The sequence below is a fragment of the Urocitellus parryii genome, chromosome 1 (assembly GCF_045843805.1).
Source record: "Urocitellus parryii isolate mUroPar1 chromosome 1, mUroPar1.hap1, whole genome shotgun sequence".
NCBI classification, from domain to species: Eukaryota; Metazoa; Chordata; class Mammalia; order Rodentia; family Sciuridae; genus Urocitellus; species Urocitellus parryii.
Genome location: NC_135531.1, coordinates 103,731,525 through 103,747,643, shown reverse-complemented (window position 1 = coordinate 103,747,643; position 16,119 = coordinate 103,731,525). Strand labels below are relative to the sequence as shown.

The 16,119-nt window shown below is 47.9% G+C and overlaps 2 protein-coding genes across 6 annotated transcripts in view; one reads left to right on the top strand and one right to left on the bottom strand.

Annotated features, from left to right (window-relative positions):
• Positions 1-4,732, top strand: part of Csf1r (colony stimulating factor 1 receptor) — a 30,785-nt gene extending 26,053 nt beyond the window's left edge. For 3 of the 4 annotated variants that reach the window (XM_077801085.1, XM_026384466.2, XM_077801091.1), the window contains 7 exons: positions 852-943; positions 1,046-1,143; positions 2,066-2,188; positions 2,270-2,381; positions 3,001-3,100; positions 3,637-3,745; positions 3,840-4,732. In XM_077801085.1, coding sequence (XP_077657211.1) covers positions 852-943; positions 1,046-1,143; positions 2,066-2,188; positions 2,270-2,381; positions 3,001-3,100; positions 3,637-3,745; positions 3,840-3,989 — 784 coding nt within the window. In that variant the 3' untranslated portion in view covers positions 3,990-4,732. The remainder of the gene's footprint in view (positions 1-851; positions 944-1,045; positions 1,144-2,065; positions 2,189-2,269; positions 2,382-3,000; positions 3,101-3,636; positions 3,746-3,839) is intronic. The other variant, XM_026384468.2, reaches the window with a different exon arrangement.
• Positions 4,733-4,947: 215 nt separating this feature from the next.
• Hmgxb3 (HMG-box containing 3) overlaps positions 4,948-16,119 on the bottom strand; it is a 52,257-nt gene continuing 41,085 nt past the window's right edge. The window contains exons 15-20 of one of the 2 annotated variants that reach the window (XM_026384464.2): positions 15,762-15,946; positions 12,032-12,251; positions 10,668-10,801; positions 9,630-9,746; positions 7,900-8,109; positions 4,948-6,309 (exon numbers count right to left, since the gene is read on the bottom strand). In XM_026384464.2, the coding sequence (XP_026240249.2) occupies positions 5,842-6,309; positions 7,900-8,109; positions 9,630-9,746; positions 10,668-10,801; positions 12,032-12,251; positions 15,762-15,946 (1,334 nt within the window). In that variant the 3' untranslated portion in view covers positions 4,948-5,841. Of the gene's footprint in view, positions 6,310-7,899; positions 8,110-9,629; positions 9,747-10,667; positions 10,802-12,031; positions 12,252-15,761; positions 15,947-16,119 lie in introns of those variants that run through there. The other variant, XM_026384465.2, reaches the window with a different exon arrangement.

Genomic DNA, 16,119 nt, shown 5'->3' with positions numbered 1-16,119 from the left:
TTGCCATAATAAGTTAATAAATAAAACACTAAGTTCCCTTTCTGGGAACACTGGAGTGTGGGTAGAGTCAGGCTGCCTATCTTCAGCGCAGAAGGACAGGATGCAAGGAGTTCAGAGATGGTATCTTGTTGGATTTTTAGCAACAGAAGTGGCTGGCCAGTCTGGAACAGAACTTCTAAAACTCAAGTCTTCTCTGCTATGGGACTGTTAGAATGTACATCTCAGGCCACCTGCCCATATCTGCTGAGTTAGAATTCTCATTTTAAGAAGCTTCCTCAGATGGTTCATCTGCATGAGTTAAGAGCTCTCCTGAACCTGGAGAGACTGAAAACTGTGAATGTCTTGCCCCTAGAGTTTCTGGGTGGTCTGGGCCTGGAGAGAGTTAAAAGCTCCCCAGGTGATTTTAATGTGAAGCCAAGGATGAGGATATCATCTAGAGAAGAAAGGATTCAAAGTAGTGGCCATAGAATGTGCTCAAATTCCAGCAGGATTGTTATGGGGAACTATGCTCCAAATTCTTGGTATCCCTTGAGGATAGAGCAAGGATCAGAAAGAGGAAAATCCAAGGGGCATATTGGCATTAGGTGCAGTGAAGAACTTTCTAAGGCAAAGCCCACATCTATCTATCTAAATATAGAATGGGTTGTAGCTGGCACTGGGGATTGCCAGGCCCAGCTCAATGATCTGCACAGACAGAAGGAGGGCTTCTTATCAGAAAGGGGTGCTCAAGTCATCCTTGAGGTTCATTCCCTTGAGTAGCCAGGAATGTTCAAAGGATGGCTGGAGGCCAAGCCTGAGCTAGACAGTGCAGTGATGGGACTGACCAGCCTTCAACCCTCTCTCTTATGTAGGGACAGTGGCTTCTCCAGTCAGGGTATGGACACCTATGTGGAGATGAGGCCTGTTTCCACTTCTTCTTCCAATGACTCCTTCTCTGAGCAAGGTGAGGAGGTAACATGGCCAGGGGAGAAAGGAAGGGCTACTGGGGGACGGGGGATGGGGTAGGGTTGTGGTGAGGCTGCCCTGATGTCTCTTCCCCTCTCAGACTTGAACAAGGAGGACTGCCGGCCTCTGGAGCTCTGGGACCTGCTCCACTTCTCCAGCCAAGTGGCACAGGGCATGGCCTTCCTTGCTTCTAAGAATGTGAGTCAGAACCAGTTGGGCCTGTGGTGGCCCAGGTCCCTTTTGGGGAAGGGGGCAGAATTCCTGAGGGCGGGATGCAGGGGAGGAAAGGAGAGATTGTGAGGGGCAAGGGGGGAGTGGGAGTCCAGGAGAGCAGTGACCCCAAAGGCCTCAGGAGTGAGTGGGAGGAGCTGTGCCCAGGGCTCATACTTTAGCAGAAATGGGGTACCCAGCCTGGACAGGCTGTTTCACTCATTTTTACCTAATAGTGTGAAGGAGACAACATTTATGTCCCCTGACAAAGCACATCATTTCAGGGAAGAAAACAGAACTTTTCTCAGTTATGAGGATGAGATGACATATAGAAGACACTTAGACCAGGAACAGTGCCTAGGAACAGAGCTCATGCCATCATCCTTGGGACAGGATTGGGAGTCAATGGTCTAGTGGCCAGCCCTGCCTCTTGCTGTGATTTTGAGCAACTAATTAAATTCTCTGATCTTCAGTGTCTATACCTATAAAAATAGGCACAGTCCCAGAATAAACTAGGTATTCAAGGGTAAACTAGGAATATGTGGAAATGCTCGCGGAGGACTTGGAACAGTCAGGCCCAGAAGAGAGCAACTGCCCTTGCTTGTAATGGGCAGGCTCACTACATCTGGGCCCATGGCAGAGAGCCCAACTTGAAGGCAGCTTCTATGGCTCACAGACAAAGGTGTAGAAGGGCAAGGAAGCAGGTGACAGTGGCTTCTAAACATCAAGTTGACCATATTACATTTTCTCTAGTCCTGGGCCCTGGTATGTTTGGACAGGTATTCAGGGTAGAGGACCAGAACACGTCCACTTCCTCCCAGGGACAGGCCGTGCTCTCCACCCAGGCTTCTGTCCCCCTCACCTTGGGCCGGGTGGAGAGCCATACTAATCCTGCAGTGCTTTCCCTCAGTGCATCCACCGAGACGTGGCAGCTCGAAACGTGCTATTGACCAATGGGCACGTGGCCAAGATTGGAGACTTTGGGCTGGCCAGGGACATCATGAATGACTCCAACTACATTGTCAAGGGCAACGTGAGTGCTGGGGGAAGGTGTGCCAAGCTGAGGAGGGGGACAGAGCGCCAGGGCCCTGAGTAATGGGGACTATTGTGCCAGGCCCGCCTGCCTGTGAAGTGGATGGCCCCAGAGAGCATTTTCGACTGTGTCTATACAGTTCAGAGTGACGTCTGGTCCTACGGCATCCTCCTCTGGGAGATCTTCTCACTCGGTGAGCCATTGAGCCCACTGTGGGCCTGGGCTGGGGCCCACTCCTCTGTTATCCCACTTGTACCTCAAGGAATCTAGCCAAGGATGCCTGGTGCCCAGGGCAGAGCAAGGGCTGGGCAAGGACTCTGAAACCCAGGATGGCAGCCTTTGTGTGGGCTTGGCAGACCCTCCCCATCAGACACCCACACTCTCTGGCCTCTTCCTTCATCTCTGCTCGTGCAGTTGGGGATACCCAGGGTGCTGCATCCTTTGTGCAAAACCTTGAAGCAGCAGCATTACCTGCTAGCTCCTTGGGACTAGCCACAGGGACTCATGCTGTCCTCAAATACAGTGCTCTATCAACTTGATAACTACCTGGGATTGCCCCTACTTTACTGAAATCCAACCTGTCCACCCAATTCCAAAGCCTGTGCTAAAATTCTCCATGTGGTATAGAAAGGCTTGGCAGAGGCTTTCTTTCACCTCCAAGTGTAAGCCAGCTGCTCAGTGCATGGCAGCCAGTCCTGGGTAGGAGCAGCTGCTGCTTTAGAGCCACAGCCCAGGTAGGACCCCCGAGATGTGAGTGGGGAAGAGGAAGGCAAATGACAAGTATGGCCATGGCATGATACTGGCCCTTGCAGGGTTGAACCCCTACCCAGGCATCTTGGTGAACAGCAAGTTCTACAAGCTGGTGAAGGATGGATACCAGATGGCCCAGCCTGCATTTGCCCCGAAGAACATGTACGTGAAGGGGTCCCAGGGAGGGAGGACGACACCTAGGTTTTGGTTGGAAGGGGATGAGAGGGCATGTAGCCCTGGTTTCTGTCCAGAATGCTCCAGGCTTTACCTCCTCCACAGTGGCCTCTGAAACAAGCCCCTTTGATGGAGTTCAAGGTTTCCTATTAGCATGGGGCTGTTACCGAGAAGGCTCTGAACTGGGGCTGGTCCTAACCTCAGATGGTGGGCTTTTAACTCAGACGGTTAGTTACCTTGATCCTAAAGATCCCAATGGCCTCATCTGTCAAAATGGATGTGATGAAAGTACCCATCTTCAAGGGTGACCATGAGGACTGAGAAGGCAAGCAAAGGATTTAGCACAGGTTTTACACTGAACTTTGTTTTGCAGTGCTGGAGACTGGACTCAGGGCTTCTCCAGCACTACAAAAAAGCGCTACACCTCAGCTCCTAACACACTTTTGACTAGTTCTCGGGACTTCTGGGTATATAATGGTTCCCAGGGTGACCGGGAGCTTCATGTGGGCAACCTCTGTCTCCAGATACAGCATAATGCAGGCCTGCTGGGACCTGGAGCCCACTCGCAGACCCACCTTCCAGCAGATTTGCTCCCTCCTCCAGGAACAGGCCCAAGTGGACAGGAGAGAGCAGGTGAGTGGGGCAGTGCTCAGGGTGTTGGTGGTTGGCTAGGAAAGGCTGGGCCTGATGAAGCCAATCTGATTGTCTCTGGTGTCTCCACTCTCAGGATTATGCCAACCTGCCAAGCAGCAGCAGCGGTGGCAGCAGCAGCAGCAGTGAGCCAGAGGAGGAGAGCTCTAGTGAGCACTTGGCCTGCTGTGAGTCAGGAGAGAGCACCCAGCCTCTGCTGCAGCCCAATAACTACCAGTTCTGCTGAGGCAGCCGACTGAGCCTTGCCTCTCCTCTTCTCCAGGACAGGGTGATGTGGGGAGAATGTACACACTCTACCCACGATCACTTCACTCAACAGCTCGGTCCAGCTCTGAAACTTGGGGATGTGAGGGATCCTGAGGACTGAGGACCCCATTCTAGAGCCTGGGCTACCACTGCCAGGAAGGGGCTGGGGCTGAACCCTGCCCCTCACCCACCCGCTACCATTCTCACATTGTTGGCCTCACGTTTGCTACACCAACTAGTGGAACCCCAGTTCCTTCTCTTAATCTGTTCCCATCTCTAAGAACCACCCTACTTGCCTGACCCCCCTCATCTCTATGGAAATGAACTGATTTTGTGTCTATGAAGTCCCTAGGAATTACCCTGATATTGAAGAAATAAGGCTCCTCAGGGTTACGCAGCCCTGCAAGTGGCAGGACAGCTCTGACCATGTGGAGCAGGAGTGGAAGGTGATGCAGACCTCAGAGCGGCTCCTTTGCAACAGTGTGACCAGGCCTTCTATCCCCTGCAGCCTTCTCACTCCACAGCTCGCCCCACCCTGGATCTGGTACTGCTACAATGAGCCAAGTGGCAGCTATATGAGGGGTGTTTTGCCCATCGCGGGCTGGAAGGCAGGAGACCTTTGAGTGTGGCAGGCCACACCAAGCAAGAAGCACGCACTCCCCAAGCTGACTCACCATAACTAACAATCATACTGTGGACGTCCCTGTCAACATTAAACTAACAGCATTAACACAGCTGGTCTCTGGTTCTTTGCGCCACCCAAGTGCCTGCAAATTCCCTGGGCCCTCCTTCCATCCCTTGTTCACATGAAGTGATAAGCTTAAAACCTCATGAACTCCACCACAATGTACCCCACACAATGACCATAGAACTGGCTCTTGCATCATCAAAACCAGATAATTTAATAAACTTTATTCTTGTTGGGGAAGAGAGGGGGGGAAAAGCCACCTACTCCACTCCTCTCAATAAATTAAGTACTTGGCCAATTCTCGGGCCCTAAGCAAACTGTGGGCACTTGAGCCAGTCCCGCTGTTTCCATATGGCCCAGTCTGCTTCCCCTTCACAGAAGGGAGTTTTCCTACTGCTGCCAGGTTATGTCACAACCATGGGCCACATCCCCTCTGTGGTGTGGGTTCCAGGGCCCAGAGAGGATGTAGGGTGCAGCAGCAGTGGCCAGGGAAAGCAGGAAGGGGACTCTGTTCCCCAAAACTCAGGGCAGAGAACAATCCTGGAAGAGAGCTGTGGCTGACTGTCCCTCCCTCCCCAGCTTCCCCCAGAGGTGGGTACAGGAAGAGTCAGAGAAAAATGCATCCCTCCTTTGGGGAGAATCAAGAACCCTAGTGTGAATGAGGGCACCAAGGCCCCTAGTCAAGGCAATAAACTAAGGAGCTCATGTGGCCAGAGGGCTGGAACCAGGGCTCATCCCAGGGGAGATGGGGGTAGGGGAGATACCTCAGCAGCTGCCCCACCTAGTGCAAGGGCTCCTGCCTCAGCCCACCCAGGCTTCTATCCCAACCAGCAGCAAGCCCCAAGAAGCCACTTTGTGCCTATTCCTCAGCCCCACTCCTTCAGCTTAAACACACCATGTCCCCCAAGCTCTCTCAGGGCCAATGAGAGGTTTCTTGGCAACTCTCCTCAGCCCCAAAGGATTAAGAAGCAAGAACCCTGGGCCCCACCATGCTCAGGAGATGGAAGCTCTTTGGTCAGTCCCAGCAGTCAGAGGCCCTTCCCACAGGTGACTGCTTCTACAAGTCCCCTGGAGAGATCTGCATTGGGCAAGGGCCGTACTATGGCTTGAGAGAGATGGTGCAATCCCTGTACAGCAGCCTGGCTTATTCTGCCACTGCGGCCACCTCTTCTTCCTCACCCTCCTCCTCTGTCTCTGTCTTGATCTGAGCAACCCCAAGGCGGTAGAGGGTGTCTCGAATGACCACCTCGCCAGGCTGGCAGTTCTGCACAATGTCATGGATCTGCCGGTTGACAATGTCACGGCTGGTGAGGAAGTCCATGAGGCGGTTGTAGAGGTAATAGTGGGTGGCATTGTCAAAGGCAATGGGCCGCTGGCGGACATTGTTTGGTTTGCTGTTCACGATGGAGGCCAGGACGTTTGCGTAGGGTGCCAACTCAGGGCACAGGGACAAGGAGTGGTGCCCAGAGCTGGGGTCACCAGGACTGGACTGTGTGCCTGCATGGACGATGCGCCGCGTGGCAGTCTTAGTCACTGGGTGCTGGACGGAGTGCTCAGCCTCTGTCATATCCACAGAATAATGCTGGTCCAAGAGCTCAGGGCAGGACACACTCTGGAAGAGATGAGAAGTCACTTAGTCATGAGGGAATGCAATGACTAAGGGAGAACCTGTGTGGGAGGTGAGAGCAGACTGTGAGGCTGGCCAGTCCTGCTTAAATCCCAGCATCACTGCTCACTCCTCCTGGGCCAGCTCGCTCCCTTCTCCCTCTGTGTCTCCATTTCCTCAGGTGAGATCGGGGATAGGACCCTCCACAACAGATACTGGAATGCTTGAGCTGCTCTTTTCACTGTGCCTACTTAATTCAGGCTGCAGGGAGTTGGAGACACTGGCTCTGAGGGAGACTAAGATACCTTTCTGGAGTCCCCTATACAAATTCTTAGAGCTTAGGAGCCCCAGGGAATGATGACAATGTCAACTCCAATGCAAAGCCAGAGGCTTCCGCCTCTCATAATGCACTCTGGCAGGGACAATCATCTCTCACTATTTTTTCTTCTTCCTGGTATCTCTTAATATGTCTTCCAGCAAAGGCCAAAGGAGGGCCTTGGAAGGTGTGTGCTTCTGGTAAGAACTACTGCCTGGTATGATATACCAAGACACAGAGATAAGCACTCTGCCACTGATCTATTATGTGGTCCTGGTTAAGTCCATTGTCTCCTCCAGGTCTTAATTTCCCCTTTTAAAAGGAGAGGGTCAGGTCAGATTGGTACTGGGGGACTGAACCCAAGGCCTCACTGTGGCTACACCCCAATCCTCCTCTTTTTTTAAATTACAAAGAATAGTGGTTTATTTAGCTCATTATTCTGTAGGCAAAATCACTGTTTTCTAAAACCGCTATGTCTTTATGTCACAAAAGGTGTACCATGGGCCCATACCAGCCTGCACAGGACCCAGGCTCACAGTAGGCCTGGTCCACCCCTCCCCTGGCGGGGCAGACACCCGCTAGAGCCTAGCCTCTGGCGCAGGACCACCCCTTCCCACCAGCAGACTACCACGGGAGGTAAAGCCAGCCACCCAGATCTACCCATGCCAACTTGCGTAGGACCCAGACCCAGGATGCAGTAGCATTCATTGAGGGACACCAGCAGCATCTGGAAGCCCAACATCAAGGTGAGGTACAGACAATCTGCACGGGTACTACTAGAATATAGGGAAGAAACTGTAATATCTCAGATCCACACTGTAAGAAAGGAAGACACTTAGACAACATGAAAAAACAAGGGAGGAAAGTGCCCCAAACAAACCAGGACACTATAATAATAGAACCCATGATGAAAAGGCATACCATGTAGTGTGCTCATGAACAAATCTAAGATACAGAATGAAACAACGTGCCCCAGGGCTGGTCAGTATGCACAATGACTCAAAGATGCCAATTCTCTATCTTATCTGGAAGGCAACTTCTTTTAACACACGATACCCATGTATGAGATACCTCAGATGCAATACATGACATTCCATGGCCTCACACACAGAGGTTAATAAAATTTAGTGAAATCAATGCTGGTTCCCACGTATGAAGAAAAAACATTTGTGAAGAAAAATGATAAAAGAGATGGCTCCCAGATGGGACCCCCTGAAGAACTGGGGGCTGAGACAAGGTCAGCCTGAAGGATTTTTCTAGTTCCGCGGAATGTGACTCACCACAGGCGGCTCTGTGGGGCTAGAGAAACAGCCCTGGTTCTTCCCCCACATCTGGCTGGTCAGCTCTGGGTAGCAGATGTCAGCACACAGGGCCACTGGTGTGGCCATATCTACCACATAGATAGGTGGCCAGTGTCGGGAAGAGGCAAGCAGATCCACGTGGTCACGAGCACTCTCACCTCGAACAAGATACTTGGAGCCACAGACCACCTGTGGGGAGATGGAGGGCCCAGCCAGGATTAAGGAACCAATTTGCAGGCAACCTGAGAAGGGTCCTCACTCACCTCTTCCCAGGAAGATTTCATGACTAATGACTAAAGTCAGAGTCATTCGGTGGGATCCATGACATTCTGCTCTCCTCCTATTTCCATCCCTGAATGAATTCACCAGCTCATCCTCTCTTGAGAGAAGAATTAGGACATTCTACCCTCCATTTAGGCGGAAAGGTGCTTCAGGACATTTCCTCTAAACCCCATTTCCTCCACATCACCCTATCAAGCATCATCTAGTGGTTCCCAATACTAGCTACACAGCACCCACAGCTGAGAGCTGGTAAAGATGGGAGATTCTTGGGCCCTAGCCCAAACCTAAGAAATTAGAATCTCTTGAGTCTAAAGTATTTGTATTTTGAGCAAGACCTCCCACCCCTAAAACCCAATGTGCCGTGCAGGTAGGACGTCTAGTGGAGCCTAGTGAACACCTCCACACCACCATTCCACTGTGGGACAGCTCTGGGTACATTGGAGAGTTCTGCCTTCACATCCAACCAATTGTTGCTTCCAAGTGATATGCTTCCCCTGACAATCTGCCACAGTCCTTCCGCTGACAGGTGCTTTTCATGAGATGACCCCAGGCTCTGATCTGCTAAGGAGAGGTCGGGAGCGCATCAAGCATCTCCCTCAGATACAGTTTCTATTCAAGTAGCTGAGAACCTTATTCTCTTTTTAGAGCCAGATCATCCTGTTGACCCCAACATCTCAGTGAACTGAGGCTCTGCTGAAACATGCCTCAACCACCATATTCAGTACTTGGCTTTTGGTTTTGGTATCTTCTGGGGCTATATTCAGGTATACAACTTGTCCCAGAGATACCCTGGTGCCTACTTTGTCCACCCTTTTAAAACATAGATATGGAGTCATATCTTCCCCAAACCAAAATCAGACCATGTCACCACTGCCATTTTCCACTCAACACCAGTCAAAAGGTCCCCCTTGACTCAGAATAAAAATCCCAATAGTTACTCTGGCCTCTAAAGCTCTGTGATATCTGGCCTCTAATGGTCCCTTTGCTGTGAAACACTTCTTCCTCTTGCTTGACTCTGGGATTCTTCCCTATCCTTTAAGGTCTCAGCCTTCTCTGGCTATCTAGTAGGTAGAAGGTCTGTTCCGTTGTATCTCTGGCCCATATTTTGTTTCTTCAGAGCTATCATCATAAGCTGTGGTGACTTTACTCCCCCCCCCCAAATGAGGTCAACTAGAAAGGAATAATATCTTGTTGTTACTCCTCTTCCCTTAATAGGTGACTCAGGGTCCAGCACATCGTAGGGTGCTTAATAAACACACACTGAGGTGACCCAAGCTCCATTACCAGCCCACAGGATGGCACCAGCTACTCCACAGGCTGCAGGGTGACTGAAGTCCCAACCCCCAAAGGATGAGTTGGCTCCAATTCTGTGTGGGCAGCTCACAATTAGTTAGTTCACCCCAAGTTGCTCTTTATTATCTTCTTACCTGATGGGGGCACACTTTATAGATCTTACCCCCAGTGAGATGAGGTGGGGGCTGTCTAGCTCTGGCTCCATTCTGTACAGATTCATAGAGGGCCAATAAGGAGAAGCAGAGTTGGTCCTGGAGAAGGAAGACAAAATAAAAATGCAGGAGTGAATGCTAAAGGACCAGGCCTGGTGCTCAGCACCAAGTGCCTAGTCCATACTAAAAGCAAAAGGATCAACTGCCCGGCCTGAAAGGGCCTTGGAGCCCCACCCAGCCCAACCTCTTCCAGTCAGGCAACAGGAGGCTCAAAAGAATGGGTCACAAACAAAGCCAGCAAGATTGACGGACTCTGGGGCCTAGTTTTTTCTACTTTTTAAAGGTCAGAGAAACCTTCAATGAGGAGCTAACACATGAATCTGAATTTGAAGGAAAAATAACATTTTTAACAGTACAGAAATATGAAGGAAAGTAAATAATGGGTTGATATAACCCATACATACATGTGTATGTAATAGCATCCACTTTCTAAGAGTTTGAAAACCAGACACTATGTAATGTGCATTTCTTACAACAACTTCATGAGGCCGGTATTTTAGTTATTTCAATTTTACAAGTGACAAAAATGACGTTTAAAATATAAGACAACTTATCCAAGGGCACACACAGTAATTAGAGTCAGGATTCTTGATCCCAGAGTCTTACTACTTACTTACTGGTGCTTATTACACCTGCAGCAACAAGAAAAGTAGCAACTGTCATTTTAAAAATGGTATCTCTACACTATGCTGATGAAATTGGCTAATGAAGGATACTGCACAGCGGCCTTACAAAAAATTCCTGGGCCCACAACTTTCAACAGATGGAAACCTACTGGAGGCCAACACCTCACATGAAGTCACCATCTGGCTGCTGCTATCTCCCAGGTTCCCTGACTACCAGCAAGCACCCTTTGCCCAACACAGGTGCCTACTAACAAATGTTCATATCCTTCCTAGAAACACAAACCAACCAGTCTATTCCCAAAGCCTTGAGTCCAACACTGCCCCAGACTCTCACTCTGTTGTCTTCTGCTCCGAAGGGGATGCCACATTGCCCCAGCAGGTGCCGCAGCTCCTCCTCACTGTAGGAGCCAATCTCCTCAATCTTGCAGGTGCCCTCCTGGAGCAACCTCACCAAGGCACTGCCATTGCCTGCAAGAGACAACAGTGCTAATGGGAGACAGTGCCACCAGCAGTCAGAGGTCATGGGCAGTCCCTACCCCCATGCTTGAGGATGAGATCAAGGGGCTAGGCCTGCAGAACAGCAAGCAGTGCAAGCAAGCTCTGCACGGAGTGCTTCCCAGCGTGGTAAAAGTGGGACTCCAGTCAGGTGGATGACTTCCACAGGTATCTTAAGCCTCTCAGAACTGGAACATGCCCTGGAACATCTAAATGAGACACTCAGCATATAGCCATTAAAAAAGAATCCTAAAATGGACCAGCTTTAATCCAAAGCCTTCTGTTTTTTAGAACCAAGAGGACAGATACTTACTACACCTACAGCAATGAGAAGTAGTAGCTGTCTCTTTAAAAATGCTCTCTATATACTATGCTCCAACTGGCTTATCAAGGAAACAGTGCGGTAGTCTTTCAAAAAAACTCCTGGGTCTTGAAGCAGCAACTATTAGATAGAACTTCAATAATTAATGTTTGGAAACAATGTTCGAGAACCAGTAGATCACAGTATCTTAAGGAAATCAACCCAATAGGCCATATCCAGAATTTTAAACATAAAATAAAAAACAAAGCATATTGCACTTGGTAAAGAAAGGTACTGTTTTGTGAAAGTTTTGTTTCAGTTATATATATACACATATGCATATATGTGGATATCATTTCATGTCATGATGCAAAACATTTCTGACTATGAGCTGCAGTTAAAGGCTCAAGACCATGAACTTGCCAGAGGTCACAGAGCTGCTAAATGGGATAATAAGGAATCAAACTCACGTTGTCAGAAAATTATGCTCTGTATAGTTAGTCGAGGGCTCTTCAAACCATCTGCAAAAACACCTGAAAAATGAGTTTTGAAGGAAGATTCCATGGCCTACCCTACACTTTCTCAATGAAAATCTTTGAGACTGGAGATTTATCATCAGTATTTTTTTTTGCAAGATTTCCACTACTCAGTGCAGTACACCCTAGAGGGCTGACAGGGAGCTGTGTGTGTTCTATGGCATAGTCTGATAACTCTTCAAAACTCTCAAACATGACTTTAAACTCTAGGGGCTTTTTGTCATGGGCTATCAACCTTTCTAGAAGGAGTCCTCTAGGTGGGCCTGGCTTTTTCTCTACCACTATGCTGTCTTGCCACAGACAATGTCTTGGACTCTGAGTGAGTCATTCATTCCCTGACCCCTGTCAGCCACCAGGTAGCCTTACCAGGTACTGGCTGCACATCCAGGCTTTTGTCTTTCTCAGTGTTGACGACCACAGCTCCTCTCATGAGTGGTGGGAAGAAAGGGGCAATAACAGAGGCATCGAACTTGGTGATAGGGATGCTGGCAGGGAACGCCACCTGCTCAATCACCTCTGTCTCCATCGTGGCCCAGAAGTCCTCCACATTCACCTCACTGGAGGCCAAGAATTCAGGCCAGGTGAACTAAAGGGCCAAGATAAAATAAAAAAGCAAGCTGTAGGAGCCACAGAATTTTAGTAACACAACAGTCTTCTCCCTTTTGTTATGTACACGGGAAAGGATGAAAGATGGGGTCTGACAGCCATATACTGTGGGCCTACTTCTGAATTTGAACTTGACAACTCAGTACCCAACTGCGTTTTCATTCTTCCATGCCATAGTACTCTTCCAGACTGAAACAGTCCCCAAGTCCCTTTGTTTCTATTTTTTTATTCATGTCATTTACAGTCTGCAAGGGAAGGGGGGCTACTGTTTAAGTGCCTGTAATACCAGACATTTTTTAGTTTAGTTAAGTCCTAATAAATGAGTCTGGGGGAATCTATGAGGTGAGATACTAGAGCTAGGGATGAAACAAGAATGTGAATGTATGTTTTATTCTAAAACACAACCCTCAATCCCAATACCTGGATGCAAAAATAATTAGAACACTATTTAGCACCTGCATGTGTGAGGCCATGCACTGACCATGAAAAGCAAATAAATACCTGGGTCTTAATCTGTATGAACTCTACTCCTTGTTTTGCATTTGAAAAAATTCCCCTAGGTGAGTGGTCTGGACTAGCAGCATGAGCATCACCTGCAAACTCGTTAGAAGTCTTTGCCCTTACTCCAGACTTACTGAATCATAAACCCTGTGGGAGGAGTCCAGCAAGCCCTCCACACTGAAAAGTTTGAGAATCACTGTGCTAAAATCTGGGAGACTGCTCGACAACAAAGGCATCTCCCCCATTTTATTCCTCTTTGTTCACCACTTCACAGGGTGCTTAGTGCAAGCTGTGAGTAAAGGGTAAACTTCTGTACCACCACCATTTCACACCTGCCTAGGAAGGGAGCCAAATGAGCCCACCCTCTCCACAAGCAGCTAGGGACATGAAATACCAACTAAGTATACCAACTGGAATGGCTATTATCATTAGTCCCTGAAGCAGTCTCCTCAGTGACTAACTGCATTGTTAGTTTTCCTTCAATAACTTCCTGTTTTATTTCATAGACTTCATAACATCTCTCCCCTCCAAGTCACACCACTCTTCACACGCAAAAGAAGCAGAATAAAGTCCTGGTTTTCGAGAAAGAAGTAACTGATACCAGAGAAGGGAAGAGACGCTACAAACTGAGAGGAAAGGAATGCTACTCCATGCTGAGATGGAGGAGCCCTGATTGGGACAGGGGAGGTGCCAGGCAGGACTAGGAGACGTGCAGGCTTTGCAAAGAGGAAGGCCTCTATCTATTTTGGAAACAAAAATCCCATGATGGTCAGATGAAATGAGAAACACCAGAGCTCCAAAACCCAGGAGGTACTTGGTGATCCCAGCAGTGCTTAAACAGCACAGGCTCTAGTCAGCAGGCCAGATCCAAGTGCACATCTCAGACCCACACTACCAGGCTGAGTGGGCTTGGGCCAATCCCCATGGGCTTCAGTGCCTGTATCTATAAAATTCTCATAGAGTTGTAAGAATTAAGTCATTCAGTAAAGCACTTAGCAAATATTAGACTTAGGCATATTTAATAAAATGCTTAATAATTCTTAGTGGCATTATTATTACTATTACCATTAGAAAGCCAATTTGAATGAGAGGGGAAACAGCCATTTGGTGAGAAAACGCACAAAAGCAATGGTTCACATAAAATTTTTTATCTAGTTCATTTTATCTACAAGGGACACCTAAAAAGCTACAGGAAGGCTGGGGATACAACTCAGTGGTAGAGCACTGCCTGGCATGCCAAAAGCCCTAATTTCCGCCCTAGGTTCCATCCTCGGCATAAACAGACAGACAGATAAATAGATAGGCTTCAGGAGGTATTATGCTTGTTTTGACACACATATCATGTTATGCATACCATCCTTCAATTAGAAATTAGCATTTGATCAGTATATGTGCTTTGTTTTTCTAATTAGGAGGAAAGAGATAGGAAAATGCATGAAATTTCCTAATATGCTTAGCTGGCCTTTACAAAAGATACCAAACTGTTCTGTAGAACTCCTGAATCTTCCCTGGAAGTAAACACATGAGTTGCAGGTCTGGTGCCTAAGCTCCTCCCAGTCCTCTAGTTTGCTATGACAGAAGTCAGAGGTAGAAACCTCGAACCTCAGCTCAACTACTAGCATATCCAAGAGGCACTCCATGCCTAACTTCTCCATGTAATTGATTACAGGAAAGCATCATCTATGGGATTTTAAAAAATTCTGTACAAGCTTTTCTTATTATTTTTAATTTGCTAAGACTTTGTCATAAATGGGTATTGAATCATAATGAAAGCTTTTAAAATACCCAACTACTTATGCATGAGTTTTCTCCTTTAATATGCTAAATAGTGAATTGCATTGATATATTTTCTAATGATAAAACAATCTTGCCTTCTGGTGATAAACTTGGTCATGATGCATTACTCGATACATTATTAGATATGATTGCTATTATTTTATTCAGGACTTTGACATCCGTATTCATGACTACAATCGGTCCCAGTTTCTTCTTTCTTTTTATTAAATTAAATAGTTATACTGTCTTACACAATAAATTGGGGAAACATTATCTACTTTTGCTGTATTCTTCTCCTATGATTGGAGTAATACATTTCTTGGATATTTGTTACAATGAGTCCATAATAACATCCGAATTTGGCGTTAATTTTTTGGGAATATTTTCAGTTTAGAAACACATCAGCTTAGATTGTCCTTTTTCTCCAATATCTTTGACCATTTCACTGTGGAAATCCTTACTTAATGAGACCCTATGTAGGGCCCTGCTTCCAGAAGCCTCTGAACCTCATCCATTCTTACACTCCCTCTACCACTCACTCCGGCCACAACAACCTTGTTGCTCCTCAACTGTGCCCAGCAGAGCACGATTCAGAGCCTGTTCTTGCTGCTCCTCTGTCTGGAATGTTTTTTCCTAAAGCTACATGGTTTCAGATCTCTACTCAAAAGCCATCGTCTCAGAGAGATATTCCCAACTATTTAAAACACAACAAAAAAATGCCCTTTTCCACCCTTTCCTTCCCCTTGCTCTGCTTTACTGTGTTCCACAGCACCCATCACTATCTGACAAATATTAGTTTCCTATCCATCTCCCCAAAATCAGAATGTGAGATCCATGAGAAAAGAAACTTTGCATCTTTTACTATTATTTTTCAAGGGTCTAAACAGTATATCTAAGGGTTGGGGTTGTAGCTCAATGGTAGAATGTGTACTTAGCATGCATGAGGCCCTGGGTCCAATCCCCAGCACCAAAAAATAAATAACTAAAAGGTTTAAAAAAGGGCCTCTAGTTACATGTATACATGAGTTAACAAATGCCTGTTTCCTTCTGGCTTTCCTCAGATGAAACCCTGGGCTGTGCAATGAAAAAAAGACACTGGCTTCCCCTACACAGGACTGGGGCCATCTATCCCTGGGGACATCATGCTGGAAGGTGGCTGCCAAAGTGGGAGGACAGTTCTGAGGGTCACCCATGGTGACTGAGAGACACTTACCTCCACACTCTTCAGGGCCAGCACATTCTCTTCACTCCTCTGAGCCATTTCCACTTTGGGGGCCACGCCACAGATACCACAGATCATATCATTGTAGTCTCGCACAGTGAGGCACTCGAAAGCCCAATAACCATTGCACAGCAACTCCTGCAGCTGGCTCATCTCCTCTGAGGTCAGAGTCTTCTCTGGAAGGACAGCAAGAACACTCAGAAGTTCAAAGACCTGAAGGCACTAGAGATTAGCAGTACCCAGCAAGAACAGACACCTATAACACTGATTCTCCCCTAGAAACACCCAAGCATACTAATGATTTAGAAGGTAGACACTTGGCCTTCCAGTGCTCAGAGGCAACCTAAGG